The sequence below is a fragment of the Phragmites australis genome, chromosome 17 (assembly GCF_958298935.1).
Source record: "Phragmites australis chromosome 17, lpPhrAust1.1, whole genome shotgun sequence".
Classification (NCBI taxonomy): Eukaryota; Viridiplantae; Streptophyta; class Magnoliopsida; order Poales; family Poaceae; genus Phragmites; species Phragmites australis.
The window spans coordinates 18,209,539-18,226,322 of record NC_084937.1 but is presented as its reverse complement, the minus strand read 5'-3'; the positions used below and the strand labels follow the sequence as shown (position 1 = coordinate 18,226,322).

General features: G+C 43.0%; 1 protein-coding gene and 1 long non-coding RNA gene across 4 annotated transcripts; both read right to left on the bottom strand.

Annotated features, from left to right (window-relative positions):
- Positions 1-10,315: 10,315 nt before the first annotated feature.
- On the bottom strand, positions 10,316-12,880 carry LOC133897737 (RING-H2 finger protein ATL48-like). Of its 2 annotated transcripts, XM_062338555.1 has the most exons (3): positions 12,675-12,880; positions 10,573-10,779; positions 10,316-10,476 (listed from the first exon to the last, which is right to left on the bottom strand). In XM_062338555.1, exons 1-2 carry the CDS (start codon positions 12,790-12,792, stop codon positions 10,592-10,594), a joined length of 306 nt encoding a protein of 101 aa, XP_062194539.1. In that variant the 5' UTR covers positions 12,793-12,880; the 3' UTR covers positions 10,316-10,476; positions 10,573-10,591. The 2 variants fall into 2 exon arrangements, with proteins under 2 accessions (XP_062194539.1, XP_062194538.1); XM_062338554.1 differs by having other exon boundaries at positions 10,374-10,779; positions 12,675-12,877.
- A 1,367-nt stretch (positions 12,881-14,247) lies between these two features.
- On the bottom strand, positions 14,248-15,950 carry LOC133897742 (uncharacterized). Of its 2 annotated transcripts, none has more exons than XR_009905956.1 (4): positions 15,822-15,950; positions 14,801-14,845; positions 14,629-14,712; positions 14,248-14,514 (listed from the first exon to the last, which is right to left on the bottom strand). It is a non-coding gene; the product is annotated as an uncharacterized LOC133897742 (long non-coding RNA). The 2 variants fall into 2 exon arrangements; XR_009905957.1 differs by lacking the exon at positions 15,822-15,950 and adding an exon at positions 15,179-15,588.
- Positions 15,951-16,784: the final 834 nt, after the last annotated feature.

The following is a 16,784-nucleotide window of genomic DNA, read 5'->3' as shown; positions in this document are numbered from 1 at the left end:
CGGCAGGATCAGCTTTGATGAATGCAAGTACCTTATTTGATGAATGTCGAGTTTTCTGTCCACCTACCACAATCAATACAATGTTACTACCTATTTTTACTCAGTTGCATTATGTTCAATGTTGTATTTGCTCATTATCAGACTTCAGTTCTCCTTGTTACGGTTAGGTTGTAATCAATTCCTAACTGCTATTACCAGTTATGTTTTGGGAAGTGGTGTCTCTCCAAGAGCAACTTACATCCCTCATCTTGTATAAATGTACAATCAAACTAGTACAATGGATAATGATGATTTTGATCCTCTGTTCTACTCTACTTTCTGTAAACAACATGTTATCACACACTAACGCTCTTTAATCTTCGTTAATCAGCCATCCCTAACAGTAAGCACTCCAATCATGGCTTCAACAATAGAAGATGTTCTCACCGCACTGATGGTGCTGGAAACTGCCATCTTTTGTCTCCTGGATCGGCCGGTCACGCGATTCCAACACCTTCGGCACTACTGCAGTGGTGCTGTAGCCATCCGCATGGCCTCCACCTCAGTGGCAGTGCTAGCATCCGAGCCCCCACTCTACCAACCTTCATCCTCACGACAATACCAACTTCCTCTCCTCCTGTGGATAGTGACCCTCTGACCCCATCAGTACGACATGCCCGTCGCCTATGTTGGTGTTAGACCCCCATTGCCGGGATATTCTGTGCCTCCTGTATCAGTTCCTGGATTACGTAGCTGATACGTATAGTATCACAATTGTAGTATCACAGTTAAATTTCGTATGTAAATAGTAAAGTTCTGGGTACAAAAGGCTTACAATCCATACTGAATATTACAAGTCTGACCTAACAGCCATCAAAACACACAACAGAAGCAAAAGCCCAAGCCGCAAATAGCGAGGGTGTGAACGCGGCTTCAGAGACTATTCTTCATTCCCGGCTTCACCTCCGGCGAAGTCGGCATTGGGTTCTTCATCTGAATGACAGCAAGAGTAAGTACGGAAGGTACTCAGCAAGCCTTATACTACTTTAAGGTGTTGATAGATGCATAAAGAGGTTTATTCAAGGATAAGCTTTACAGTTTAGATTTAAGCGTAAAGCAGTTTATGGAGATATCCAATTGTATCAACTATGATCGACTTCAAAATATTTTAAGTAGTTTAAAAACCAGTGATGAGCTGTATCTGGGGTTTCTCGGTCCTGGAAGGGGCTACACCTGACTCCACAGTCCATTTTTAATCACTTCTAGTGTACCTCTAGTATCACACAACTTCTGACGAATTGAGCCAGGAATCTCATCACACGGACATCTAGTCCACACACTCACTCATCAAGACGCACGCACCCGGAGTCTAGTCAAAAAGGTTCTGCCTTCACATGTCCATGACCGTGAACACGACTATTCGAATAGATTTACACTCTGCAGAGGTTGCACAGCTTTACCCACGCGATATGCTCAGCCTCCAATCGTTACAAGCGGAGGAGTGAATCATACCGAGACTCTCCAAACACCTTTTCTACTGGGCTTTTCCACGAGACACGCCAAGTTCTAGAGCTGCATGTTCCGAAGGCCAGCATCCCTTTTTAAGCCTAAGTTAGTCCCTGAAACCTCCAAACAGCAGAACAAATGGACCCTTGGCTGCTCGTTGCTCTCAGCCTCCTGGTATGATGCCCAACTCAGTCTGATGAAGGAAAAGTCAAGTCCTGCCTATACAGGATGTATGGTTGCACCGGGTCGCTAAGGTATAGCTGCGAAATGACTTGGTCCTTAAATGGCCGGGCCAGACATCTTCATAGGCAATGAATACCATCATGTAACTCAATCCCCCAAGAGCATCCTCCCCGGAGGACCACTCTACCTGCCTGCGGTAAAACAGTTTTCACCCATTTTTACACATCACCCTACATATCCCACACGACATCAAGGATTCCGCTACCATCACGGAATTCACAACTATCAAGGATTCATGGCATATGAGTTATCATTGATAACAGTAAATCTTGTCTCCGAGGAGAGGTGTTTTAAAAGCGACATCTCCGAGGAGACGTATTCCATCCTAAGCATGCTAGATATCAAGGTGTCACCTATTGTTAATATATTTAACAACAGGTATTCCTAGGGTGATATGTATTCTGGATGATGACATATAAGGCATGGCAGTGTCGATAGGATTAACTACTACAAGTAGTTTGAAAGAAAACGCAATATATAGCACATGCGATAATAAGTCCAGTTTTAGTTGATCATGTAAGTTATTTGAAAACATAGGTTCAATATGATTAAGGAGATATGAATTGCCTTCTCTGAAATTTTCTTTGAAGTCTTGATTGTAATCAGGATCCTCCTCGCTCCTGATGCTTCCGGCGTAGCACTCGCAGAAATCTAGTAGCCTTGAAATCGCGACTACGATCAATAACGGCGATACTAAGAAGAATAAATCAACACCAAATTGAAAGTCAAATGAGCCCTAATGGAAACCATAACATGACAGATGAGTAGATCTCAATTTTATATGAATTTTGATGAAAGAATCGTCGAAATCGGAGCCACAACGGAGAAGTTATGGCTCTCGAAAGATTTAATCAGAAATTAAATCGGGAAATTTAGAAATAGCATTGTTCATAGGTGGGGCCCATGAGTGGGATCCACTGAACAGTAACCTGGCCTCACATGAACAGTACCAGTGGGACCCACATGAACAGTATGGGTTTGGGTCGAATGGGCTTGGATGGGCTGGGTTCGGGCCTAGATGGGCCAGGCTTGTACTGCATAGTGTCGGCCTGCTCGGGTTTGGGCTGGGTGTTTTAGTGGGCCACAGAAGCTGGGCCGGCCCACGGACTCTCGGCCTTTGGTAGCCAGGCCGACCTGGTAGGCCAGCCGGCCACTGGGCCGAGCCGTGGCCCAATCGGCCAGGCCGAGCCACGGCCCGAGGCCACGCTAAACGCACGCGCGCACGCTGGTGCTAGGCAAGTGGCGGAGGGGAGGGGAGAATCGGTCAGCGGCGAGAAATCAATGGCAGCGCGCATTGGAAGGCTCTCTGGAGAAGCGTTCACGCCAGGGCTCCACGAAGACGAATGCATGCCAACCTACTACGCGCTATGGCGGACTCGGCTAGGCGCCTGCCGACTATGAGAACGATGCTAAATCATGGCCGGAGAGGAGACAACGGCGCGGCGCAACTGGACAACACCTCCTCTGCACTAGGAGGTGCCAACCTACAAGAAAAAGGGGCCACTGGACCCTTCGGCGATGCGACGCGATGGCCGCCGGCGACCCAGGGCAAGGACACGCATTCGACGACAGCTACACGGCGGTGGCGAGCAGTGCTCACGATGGCACGCGGCATCTAGATAAGAGAGAGCATGGGGATGCCTAGACGCTATCTAGGAGGGGGTGCTAGGGGCTTGGGGTGCTCACCATGCTCAAGAACGATGAGAAGCAAGACGACGGCCGGCGACTAGTCGAAGAGGTGGCGGCGATGCTGCTTGGCTATTGGTGCGGACGGGCTCCTGTCGGGCTTCTGGCGATTGGACAGCAACACAAGGACAGTGGTGTCACGTCCCAAATTCCATAATCGCGTGATTAAGCTTAATCATGCATCATTAGCGTCATAACTATTTTTGAGGTAAATTATTTTGGCGCACTAGAGCACTTTGTTTGAAATCAATTGGATGAGAGAAAGAAATTCGGGAGAGAAAAGAATTAAATTCGCAGTTAAAATAGACCTCTTTCTCTCTAGCATGTGGGACCCACTCGACCCCACACCTCCTCCACTCCAAAGGGGCAGCCCACCTGCTCTCTCTCTCCTCCTCACTCTCCCTCACTCCCACCTGTGCAGCAGGAGCTGCTGCTCCTCCCTCTCTCTCACTCTCTCTCAAGCACTCTCTCCTTTCTCCCTCAAATCCGCGCTCTAGGAGCCGAATCAAGGTATGCATGTGGTACCATTGCGATCACAAGTTCACAAGCATTCAATCCCTCCAATTTGTTTGCTCATTCCCGAAGGATTTGAGCCGATTTGGATGTCTTTTGGTGTTAGGGTTGAAAAGTGAAGAACACTGGAGTTTTTCGATTTCCCACTGTTTTCTCCTTCGCCCGGCGGTCCTTAACCTCGGCAAAGCACCTTGGGTAAGTCCTCTAGGTGGTCGAAATCCGAATTTGGAGCTAGGTGGTTAAGTTTGGGATTTTGGATGTTTTAGACATAATTTAAGGAATTGGATGAATTTGAGTTAGGAATGGAGTTTCTAGGTTGTTAAGTGAGTTCTAGAACCCTTGAACTAGCTCAAACATGTTCTCTTTTGGTTTGAAAAAGATCATAATTCATTCTGGGCATTTTTCTCCTCAAAACAATCCAGTTCTGGAGCTTCCCCGGAGTATCCGACCTTCCCCGGAGTCTCCGGGAGAGCCCCAGCCGAAAATAACAGAGTGGGTGCTGCCGGAGAGTCTCCCAGAGTCTCCGGTACCCCGGAGTATCCGGCCTTTACCGGAGTATCCAGGTGCACTGTTCATCAGAGGATTTTTCTCCTTTGCTGATAACTTGTAAAATTCATAATTAATTCATACGAACTCCAAAAATCATGAAACAAAGTTTTTTGTTTCATAATAAATTAATATATCTATTAAAAATATCCCTAGCCATTAAATGTTGAATTAAAATTTTGAGGCTAATTAATTAGGCTTAAGCTTTATTAATTCACCATTAATTCTTTACAAGTTCAAAATGGATGAAACCAAATTTGCTAGTCTTCTTATGACTTTTTATAGCTAGGAAAAATGTTTTCCTACATTTTAAAGCATATTTTCATGGTATTTCATCATTTGCACCTTGTGGCTTAGATTGTTGCATTTCATTTATGCTTATCATTGCACGCGTTATGTTTCTTAGAACATGCCGATCCATCGATCCCGGAGACCAAGGTTGATCCTGAGGTGCCGCACCTTTGTGAACTAGTGCATCAAGGAAAGCAACCTATTATGTTGGCATATTGCACCCGTTTAATCGAATTGAATGAAGTCTAAAATTGATAAATTATGCTTGTGTATATTTGCATGTTTAGTGAGTCATTGTCGGGTATAAATGGGTAGATCCTATGTTGAATTGCATATCCTCTACCTTGAGATGTTGTTTATCCATACCCTTGTCGCCTTGAATATGTTGTTGTCTAGATTACAAATTAATCGAAATGCTTAGCAATGCATAGGTCTTTCAGTAGAAGTCGAGCGGTGAATGGTTTCATCGTTCGCGAGCATAGGCGTTATTTACTTTTATCATAATCACAATGTTGGATATAGGTTGATGATGGTTGGTTGAGTGGTGAGTATGAGACGAGATGTGGGCGGTGTTAGGGGTGTTATCTGCCCTCAAGGAAAGTCCGGGGGTAGTTCGGGAAGGGAACTCGGACACCGTAGGCCGCTTGCATCGTTTAAGGCCGATCGTCGGGGTAGTTGACTTTAGCACTTACCTTACTCACCACATGCCGATCTAATGGTAAGGCGAGCCGAATACCTTCGCAACTGTGGCTTTGTGGGCGTGGACATCGACGGTGTGAGCGGACAGGCTTGTAAGCGGTACTAGTTTGTTCTAGTATCACCGCGCCGAGCGATACATGCCCCACACAGTTGGGGCTGGTTGGGAAAGGTTGACACAGGTACCCTCTTGTGTGCACTTTAGCGGGTGGCACAAGTCGTATGGTCCCCGAGTCGTGTGGGTCCAGGAGTATCCCCCTGCAGGGTGTATAAACATTTCAAAATGTCGAGCTCTCGGTCATGAGCATGCTATTGTTTCATTTGCACCCGGTCGTAGAGTTTCGATTGTGGTTGTGGTTGGTTATGTGGGAGATGGACGAGTTGGTTCTTGGTTACATATATACTCATGTTGGTTCTAGTTTTATGTTTATGTTGGTTACATTTACCTTTATGTTCAGTTGGTATATGCAGGGTAGAATCATGTTGTTGGTTAAGTTAGTTGCTCACACATAGATGTCTAGATTGCTTACCGCTTATGTTTAACATAACCATGTGGCTTTATCCTTGCTAATAGCTCAATGCATAATCCTTAGAGTCGAGCTATGTTTATGTGCTCTATATAGTTTAAGTCTTGCGAGTACCCTTCGTACTCATGCCTACGTTTCAAGTGCTGCTGGTGAGGAAGAGGCGGTGTTTGGCTATTTCGTGCCTGCCGATCTTGGTGGTGGACAAGAGTAGTGCATCCTACTCTGAAAGTGACGCTTTTGGGACGGTGCCTAAGGGCATGTGGCGTCGTTCTCTTTTGTTGTTTATAAGTTTAACTTTCCGCTGCGTAGTTCTTTTGTGATTAGGAGTTGAGGGGTTTTTGTCTCCTCCTAGCTCTCTTTTGCTGTAAATTCTGATAACTTGTTGCATGCTTAAGAACTTGTAATATAATGTTAATTACTCGCTCTTTCTTAAACTTTGTTGTGATGTACATGTTGGAAAGGCATGTGTTCCGATCTTGAGCACAAAACACGTGCCGGGACTACCGGGATGATATTCTGGTTAATCATCGAGGTTGTGATTATGAATAATGATCCTCCTGGTGATTAATTAGAATATTATTTGGACGGTTCCTCACAGGAGGCAAGGTCCTGAGGCTTCTCGACAGCACGTGGTCGGTGGATTGATGACGGCAAGGTCGCGGCGACGGTAATGGCGACGACGACAGTGGCGTGGATGGCGAAACGGGGAATGGGTGAGAGAGTGACCGGACGTGCTATTTATAGAGGGAAGGGAAAGGCGGAGAGAGGCGATGGGCGGGGCTAGCGTCACGGGGACGTCGGCGGCGAGGTGGCGGCTGGCACCCACCTTTCTCCGGGGCATGGGCCGACTGTGCCGACCAAGCATGGGCGGGGTTGTGGAAGTCATGCGTGCAGGGCATGGGAGGAGAGAGAGAGTGCGTAAGAGAGATAAGAGAGAGAGCAAGGAAGCGGAGGCTGGTCGGGCGCGCGTGCGGGATATTTCCCGGAGGAACGACGACCGGCGAAGGCGTCGTCGTGCTGGAAGGGGAGAAGGAAGGAGAGTGAGAAGGAACAGGCCAGCGGATGGGCGACGCGTGGACGGCGCAGCGAGGACGAGGCGCGAGCGAGGGTTGGCGCGCATGTGAGGCGCGGCTGGGCCGCAGCGCGGTGGCGTGGGCCGAGCGCTGGCACGCGCGCGGGTGAAATGGGTTGTCCGCGTGGGAGAAGAGGGGGAGAGGGGAGAAGGAATGGGCCGGCTCGGTGGGCCGGGAAAGTGAGAAGAATGGAATTCGGCCCGAGAAGAGGAAAAAGAATAACTGGGATAAGAATAAAGTTTAAATTCGAATTGAGGTATTTGAATTTGGATTTGATTTTGAATTTAGATCAACTTCATTTAGAATATCTAATCTTTGGATCTCGAGACTTTTTTTGAAGATGATTTGAATCCAAGAATTCGAATTCGAATTCGAATTGGATTTGAGCTGAACAGAATCTAAGAGTAGGTTTTGAAATTGAATGTATCTCAATTTCAAAACCTACTCTTAGAACCATAAGAATCTCAATCAAAGCATACAAACCAACTTAATGCAGAGATTACTTTGGAATTGACTCTAGTGCTATTTGGAACACTTATTCAACTTAGCACATCTAATGTACATGAAGGTGTATATATATATATATATATATATATATATATATATATATATATATATATATAGACACACACACACACATCCACACACTTATCTTCTTAACCTTAGTTAGATTAATAAACCCTAAAAAGTTTAATTTGGAGCTAAACGTACAACTAAATAAACATATTCAAACTCAGGATGTTACAGTTGGCCTGATAGTTGCCTGATGATTTTGCTCTCTTGGCTGTCGGTGATGCCTATGTGCTGATGGTTGCCTGATGTTGTCATACGTTGCCTAATGTTGTCGCTCTGTTGTCAGTCGCTCTGTTGTCCTAATGGTTGCTTGATGATTTTGCTCTCTTGACTGTCAGCGATGCATGTGTGTTGATGGTTATCTAATGCTATCATCGTTTGCCGGATGTTATCACCCTATTGTTGATCGCTCTGTTGGCCTAATGGTTGCCTGATGATTTTGCTCTCTTGGCTGCCGGCGATGCATGTGTGCTGATGGTTGCCTTTGAACCTGTTGTCCTTTGTCGGATGTTGTTGCCCTATTGCTGGTTGTTCTGTTGCCTGATAATGATGCTATACGATGTTACCTCGTTATCATTTGCTCTGTTGGCTTGATGGGTGGTGATGTGGTTGCTTTGTTAATTGATGATGATGCTCTGTTACTTGCTAAGAGTGTTGTGTCTATGATCGATGATGATGGTCTGAGGTCAAGGAGGACATTCACATGGGAGGCTAGTGATGCTGTGTATAATGTCGTGCTCCTTGTTACGGGCTTTCATCTATGATACTGGTTATGCTGTGCATAATGCCGTGCTCCTAGCCCCATAGGTTTCATCTGTAATGCTAATACTGCTGAGGCCGATGATGCTATATCCCATGATGATATTCACTTGAGGCCGATGATGCTCACTTGAAGCCGATGATGCTATTTATCCCATAATGACACTTGTTTGAGGCTGATGATGTTTATCCAAGGCCGATAATAATATTTACTGGTGAGTTTATTTATTTGAGGTCGATGATGCTATAGTATTATTTTCCTGAGACCGATGATGAGGTTCGCCTTAGGCCGACGATGTGTGACAATGTTAATGATGCTTGTCTAAGGCCTGTGAGGTTTGACTAAGGCCGATGATGCTATTGGTTTGTGATCCATGGGATCCAATACATTCATGGGACTTCAGAATGAACTCCGTGATCGATGAGGCCGGATATTATTTTCCAAAGACCAACGAGACTTTGACATGCTATTATCATTCTCTCTTTATGTTACAACTTATGCACAATTAGAGACATCAAGACATTGACCATCAACTCAACTTAATTTGAGATGTTCCAAGATCAATGCCGTGGATGTAATTAACCGGTGGCTTCACGAGGCCACAGGAACCAAAAACCATAAAACCGACAATCGCCTGTTAGTCAAATGTATTCCTAGGCACAAAACTATGTAAATCTCAGAGAGAAACTTACTTTACAATTCCGTGAACAATTAATAAAGAGCAGTTTCCCTTGCATCTAATGTTTGTCTTTTTATTTATTCTGTATACGATAGTATGTACTCTAATAAACCTAAGCCACAAACGACTACTTCAGGGAGTGTTTCTCTTCGTGAAACATGCTCAAATGGAAACATATTATATAAAGAGAAATATCACAAAATACATTGCTCCAAAATTATTTTATCCCCACGAATTACTAAAAAGTGGAGAAATTAATATTTTGTAAACAAAGTCTTGTAAAAATCTAGTAGGTTTATTTACAAAGTTCTTACCAACATCTACATTCTAGAAATACGTTCATAGAATTGGTACGAGACAACATCGGGATTTACAAGATTTAGGAGGAGTAAATTCCTAGATTATAACATCTCCTAATATTTTTTCATTAAAATTTTAAGAAGTTTTCGATAGTATATTCTAATTATATTTCTCCTCATATTTTTTTCACATGTTTTTTGGAGGATTTTTTATTGCACTATATACCAATGATGAAATTGATGAAAGGGGAGTATTACGGTTAGACTATGCCCAAGGGATTCCTGTCGGGGACGAAAATCCCGTTGTGAAGGGATTTTCGTTCTCTTTAGCGCTTAAATAGTTTTTTTTCACGGTTCCCGTCACGAAATGATTTCCAGAGTCATTCCCTTCAGGACGAGATTCTCTCTCCTTTCCCTTCATGATTCCCCCTCGAAAGGAAGCTGTTAGAGATAAGAGAAAATAATAGGAATGGGAACGAAGAATGAAATCGAGAAGGGAACGAAATGAAGAGAATATAATTATAGATGGTCTTAGGTTGTAATCAATTACTAACTGCTATTAGCAATTATCGTTGACTGTTAGAAAGGAATGTCTCCCCAACAACTTTCACCCCTTCGTCTTATATAAATGTAGAATCAAATAAGTGCAATGGATAATGATGACTTAGATCCTCCATTCTAGTCTCTACTTTCTATACACAACACTCCTCACAAAATTAGAGATGGAAACACGAATTAGAGCTGGAAACGCACCATAGTGACTTAATTCCTATAACTTAAAGACAAACTTAGTCACAGCCAAATTGCATACCTCGAAGGTGCACATCATGTTCAGTTTTTAGCTATGGTACCGTATCACGACGGCTTTAGTTTGGTACGCTGTCTTGAATGACATACGCTTGAGCTGTTAATCCTGCAATTAAGTTTACCCGGTTTCAGATTGATTCAGAAAGAACAACAAGATCATCATCTCAGTGCGGGGAACCGAACAACTGAACACGCTTGTCCAAACATGTATGAAATGACGTATAATTTCATCAACAAACAAGGGCTTTATTGTTACGCCAGATGATCGAACCAATCACGATTTCTAGTTAGCTATCACCTGTCAGGCCAAAATGACATGGTTAAGCCCAATGTTAGGGAGGACGGACAGCAGGATCCTGATGAAATTTCAGCGCATATATGACATTCCATGTACCAATGAAAACCAGTGAAGTTCATGGGTTAGACCCTTTCTTGAACAGCTTGATTTGATCACCGTAGTAGTAAGCGCTGCCGATCATCAGAGCGACTGTTGCGCCTTGAGCAACCACGCGCGCCCTCATCAGTTTCTGGCCCAGTTGTGAGTTCCCATATCGGAAACTGATCAGACCAGCAGTCAGAACGCCGGCAGTGACCAATGCACCTGAAATAATACAACATATAATAAGACATCAAGTAATTCAACTATTCAGGCAATTATAGGAGGGAAAAGCATGCATAGATAAATTAGGTTGTAGCATCAAATTAGTATCCCGGTACCACTTTCCATCCACTTCAACACAGAAACGATCATTGACAGCGGGAAGGCTGAGACATGAAATTCTAACACATACCAAAAATTGTATGGTTGCCAGGTTGAGAAGGTGCAGTAAAATATGCGATTAAATTTTCTGAAGTGTTTAAATGAGAATGAAGCAAAGCAAGAACAACAAAATCAGAAGTAAGCAGAGACTTCATTGGACTACTACTAAATCTGCAGGGTAAATAAACATTGTTGGGACTTAGGCCTATCATATACTCACGAGTTACCTTAAAGCACTAGATGGCTACTGGCTAGTAGATGTCAAATAACCTGAACTGTGATAAAGGCATCAAAAGTAAAAAAATGTTTCACAAGTTCCAGAACATCCGCCTCTTTAAGAAGCTTCACACATACTGTGGGCATCTTCAACGTGGATGGGCTTGAAGTGGTGCTCAAGGAGAGAGAATATGTGCACAGTTAGGTGCCATACATCCTTAATCCAACATGCATTCTGTACATAAGCGCCATTAGAGCAACCGAAGTATCCCCACTGCATGTAACCTAAACCAGATGAAGTTGCACGCTTTCATACAAAGGCACCTATAATTTACTTGAAATACACCTCATTTTAATTTTCGCCAAAGGGTCTAAAATCACATCATCGTTCTCTTCTCATCGCCCTAGGATATATACCTTTACAACCCACTTTACACGTATTGAAAACATTAGATGCGCTATCATTAGTTGATTGTTCTCAACTTTATGAGCTTCATTCACTTAAGAAATAAGAACTCAATCAGTAATTTACCAAGTGATACTGCATAACAAGATTGAGAAAATAAGAACACTGTAGAAATCGAGCTCATGCGTCGCTAGGACATGAGCAGTGCTGAGCACACTTTTTTTGCTCACATCCAAACAGAGCTGACTCAAATCAGTTGCATTCTGCATATGAACAAAGTGGAGCCAAGGTAGCCCTCTTGGATTAGCTTGCTTCCTCCCCTAGACCTTTACATCAGTGGGACAATAGCATTGTAGCAAACAAAAAATGTAAATTATCCAATAAAGGAGCTATGTTCAATCTAGTTAACTGATTAAAATCCACCAAAGCAGATGTTAGATCAACGAAATGCATTTCTATAATACGAAATTATGATCATCAGATCCTACCATGTACCTTAACAATTGACCACTTATCAAGTCATTCATAGAGGTCCCTAGAAATTGATTATTACTTTTGTACTCTGCTGCATCCCATTGTTCGGTTTCACAGCCGATGAAACCAAAATTCAAGGAGCTGCATCCGAGAAGGTAACAAAGAAGGCTTCAGCCTTCGGCATGCCATCTCAAATTACAATTTCTCCCGTTGAGCAAGAATGCACGCGGTGGAAAAAGAAATTACAGCCGTTCTGATTTACGAAGTAGCGTACCAACGAAGCAGGCAGCCAATCTTATACGTTTTCTTCACACAACTAAATTCTTCGCAGCGGCTAATCCATCAAGCTCTTCACATAGTTCCAGTCCTAGCAAAACCACACGATCCTAGAAAACAGCCCTAGATCCCCCCACCCCCAATCCCACACCTAAAACCCCCAAGAATCACCATCCCGCAATCCTAAATCAACGCTACGCAACTACCCCAACATTCGAGCACACGACATACGACACGGATCCGGGACACGGCGACCGATCCTACTCCTGCCGTCCCCAAGGGAGCAACGGGCGGCGAGAGAGAGAGAGAGAGAGAGAGAGAGAGAGAGAGAGAGAGAGAGAGAGAGAGAGAGAGAGAGGGGTACCGATGGGGACGAAGGGGTTCTTGACGGGCTTCTTGCCCTCGAACGGCAGCTCATCTATGTGGAGCGGCGGCGGGGGCGGCGCGCTAATCCCTGCGGCGGCGCCATTGCTCTTGTCCATTCGCGTCGCCGGGAAAAAGAAAGCAGAAGCGCCTTTCGGTGGAACGGCGCTGCAGGGAGCCAAGAGTTGTTGCCGCCGCTCTTCAGTTAGCGACGAGAGGGTGTACGAGCCGTTGGATTTGGGATCCAAGGGTGGAGGGTTTGGAGGAGGGTCCTAGGTGTGTTTGTGGTGTCAAACTTGCCAACCGGGCCGGAGGAGCCGACTTCTCCATCTTCGACGTGACAGCAGTCTAGAAGCTTCGAGAAAGCGCCTACTTATACTAATTTTTTCAGACAGGTTTTTAATTTTTTGTTTGCGACGTGCCAAATTATCATTCTTCTGTAAAGAATGATGATTATTTTGTTTCGTATACTAACACAATGTAAAATAGCAAGATCACAAGCCAAAGAAGTCAGAGGTCGTCGTTGAACGGGGCGGTGGTGAACACCATGGGCTAAAGGGGCCAGGCTGGAGAAGCATGGGCCGCCATCGAATAGGGCACCGTGGGGATGGGGTTGGGCAAAAGAAGCTGAGGGTCGCTGTCGAACGGGGTGTCGTGGGTGTGTGTGGAATAGGCGCTGGAGACACTGTCGAATGGGGTGACATCAACCATTGTGAGACCGGAACGGCCGGGCCGGAAAAGCCAAGGATTGCCGTTAAATGGAGTGTCATGGGGTGCAATCTTTTTTCACGTGGTTATTGGGACAAATTGTGTGGTTATTCTAGGTTAGTTTGGCTTTTTGTTAGGCAACAGTTTTTCTGTTGGTTACCGAGGGGTCAGGTGGGAGTAAGAAGTAGATGACGTAAGAAATCAACTTATATTTTATATAGCAGAAATTTTTAGATAGATTTTTAAATTTTTATTTGCGATATGCTAAATTATCATTCTTCTGAAAGAATGACATTGATTATTTTGTTTCGTATACTAACACGTTGTGCAAAAAATTACCAGGGGTCTGTAGTACGGTAGTAGTCACCGTATCGATTCCTGGGTACCACAAACTACATAATATATGAAATAATCAAATATTAAGGCATATTTATTATTCGGTTCTTACTTCAGTACTGTTTGAGATTTTGTTGGATAAGATTAGAGTCTATTTGGTTGGGCTGAGATTTTTTTAAAAACTGTTTCTGGCTGATGGTCCTGAGAAGTTGCTTCCGACGGATGGTTTTAGAGAAGCTAATAGACTGTTTGACTACCCAGTCTGGCTGATAGCTTTTGAGCTGAATGAAGTGTACAATATCTGAAATATTCCTAGCTATCTGGAGTAAATGCATTTGTTTCTGTAAACTATTTTAATTATTGCTATTAATATTTACTAATTGTATTAGTGATTGCTTTAGTTATATTAGAAATGTAAATAATTAAGCAACCATTTAATTTAATCTTTGGAAGCATATGTGAGTACCAAAAATAACAATTGTGGATAAAAAGAAAGATGGTGTAAGTAAGAGATGAGCACAACAACAGAACTTGACCACATGAATTAAGATAAAACAATACAGCTCATGTGCACTGAATAAAAATAGTTTCCATGCAATACAACAAATGAACAAAGATAAATGGTTCAATACTAAACAAATTCTAAACACATACAAGCATGCAATACATCACATGAGGTCTAACGCTTCCCTCTCCTCCCATATCCTCCTAAGCCATTCAAGCACCATCAAACAAGATTTGTAATTCATCTTCATTTTGCATTAGTGCAAATCTATTTTTTTTAGCTCTGACATGGCCTGAAAGAGATATAGATAAGTCATTCTATGTAATAAAAACAAATAGTAAACATGACGTAAAAATATATAAAAGATTGCGTACTGAAAAATGTACAATGGTACTGAAAAACTCACCTTGGCCAATGAAACTAGATCCGGCTTGATGTTAAACGTATCACATCCAAACATAGTTCCCAACCTTCCAAATGCAGTAATGACCTAGAATGAACTATCAGTCAACAAAATCTGCACAAAAGACATTATCTTTTTCTCGGACATTGTTCGATTTTATGGGAGTGTTAAATACCTCATCTGCTATGAAAAGGATGTCATACTTGACCACTGCTTGAACCTGTTGATAGAAAATAAAATAACTCAAGATAAGCAATAAGGACAAGATTCAAGTCTTTGATGTGGACCCTTGCAATTGCATAATACACCAACTCTCAGCTCATGAGCAACAGTATTTTTGTGGAACCACTACAATGAAATGTAGAAAAAGGGAAGAGGGGAAGAGGTAAAGAGAGAGAGGTGAACGAAGCAACTATAATTTCAGAACAGTTCAGTTTGTTCATAAAGGAGTTAACAAAATATTGGAATTCACAGTAGATAACCTAATGCATGTTTTTTTTTTGTAGAATAAAACTAAGACAATTCCAGACAAGATAAAAAAATAATTGTGTACCCATTTTCTTCAGTTGAGTCAGATTGAGGAGATGGTGCTGAACTAAATTGTCTGACTGATGCAGCTGGCAAACTATCTGCATGCCCTTGCAAACTTCCAGTGCTAGTTACATATGTCAGCTGTGAATGAGGAGGAAACGGGATCATGTCAGCTGTGACAATGGCAAACCTTGGCAGGTGATGTCTAAAGTCTGAACGACACCAAGTAGTCGAATATTCGTGTCACAGAACCTCAAGCCATTCAATGTCTAGCATTGCACACTTTCTACATGAAGTTCATTCAAATAAAAGAATGACAGACCCCAAAAAACTGGGAACCCAACTATTCAGCCATTCTTTTTTTCTTTTTCGAATGAACTATTCAGCCATTCGAATGCCGATATCACCTAAAAGCTGTGATAAACGTGATAAACGAGGAACTGAAAAGGTAATGGAAAAGAACCAGGTACAGTAAGTAAACTCACGTAATCACAAGCATAAAGGCAAAAGGACAGTAAACGTACTCGAAGACGATATTCTAGTTCACTTGAAGAGAAGGCGGCTTCATGCCTCTGCGATTCTACCGACTATACCCAAGAAAGATTTCGCCTTTTTACATCTACGCCTTTTTACATCTACAACGACAGAGGGACACGAATCGTCACCTGGGCGGAGGTATTAGATCGGAGGAAGCGAAGCGCAAACATCTTTCCCCGAGATGTACGGACGCCACCCTCACAAGCTCTTGGGAGGAACAGCTCGAGAAGTGAGGGGAGGGCGGAGACTTGTACACGGGGCGGGCGGCAACCTGGATGGACGGGCGGGCGGCCTGGACGGACGGATGATTGGACCAACATTTGTAATTCTCCGACTGCTCCCTCATCATCACCATCTACTTGATCAGCAGCGATGTCCTGGTTTGATTTGCTTGTACATTGTTCACCGTGATTGGACCAACATTTGTAATTCTCAACAAAACCTCTCAAGATCAAGTGCGATTTGATTACACTTGATTTGTCCCACAATTTCTGGTTCTTGCAGTCAGAACATGGACAGTACATTTCCTTTGTCTTCTTAATTAAAGCGTCCTTCTTTGCGGCTTCAATAAAAACAGAGAGTCCTTTGATGTATATTTCTCCATGTCTTGGCGCATCATACATCCATGCTTTGTCCATCTTTAACTTCAACAACAAAATTAGATACATTAATTAATTAAATAATTATTTGAAAATCAGAATTAAAAAGATTATTATGATTATAATATGTCTACGCAATTGAATCTACATTAACGTAAATTTATGACTCAAAATAATGTGAATTCATTACTCTCTCTCTCTCCCTCTCCCTCTCCCCTAGATCTAGATCTAGATCTAGAGAAAATATCCTCATTCATGCATGATGAAACCTCCTAAGACTAAACATCACATTCTAGCTACAATTTTAAAATATAATACTAGAATCATATGAATCTACACAATTAAATCAATATTGCAACAAATTTGAGCTAATTTGATGATCAAAATAGCAAGAACCATGAGCATCTCTAGATCACATTGAAACTCTAATTTAGCCTTAAATCTAAATTTAAACTTCAAAAAAATGCAAGCTAGGGATGAGATATACATACC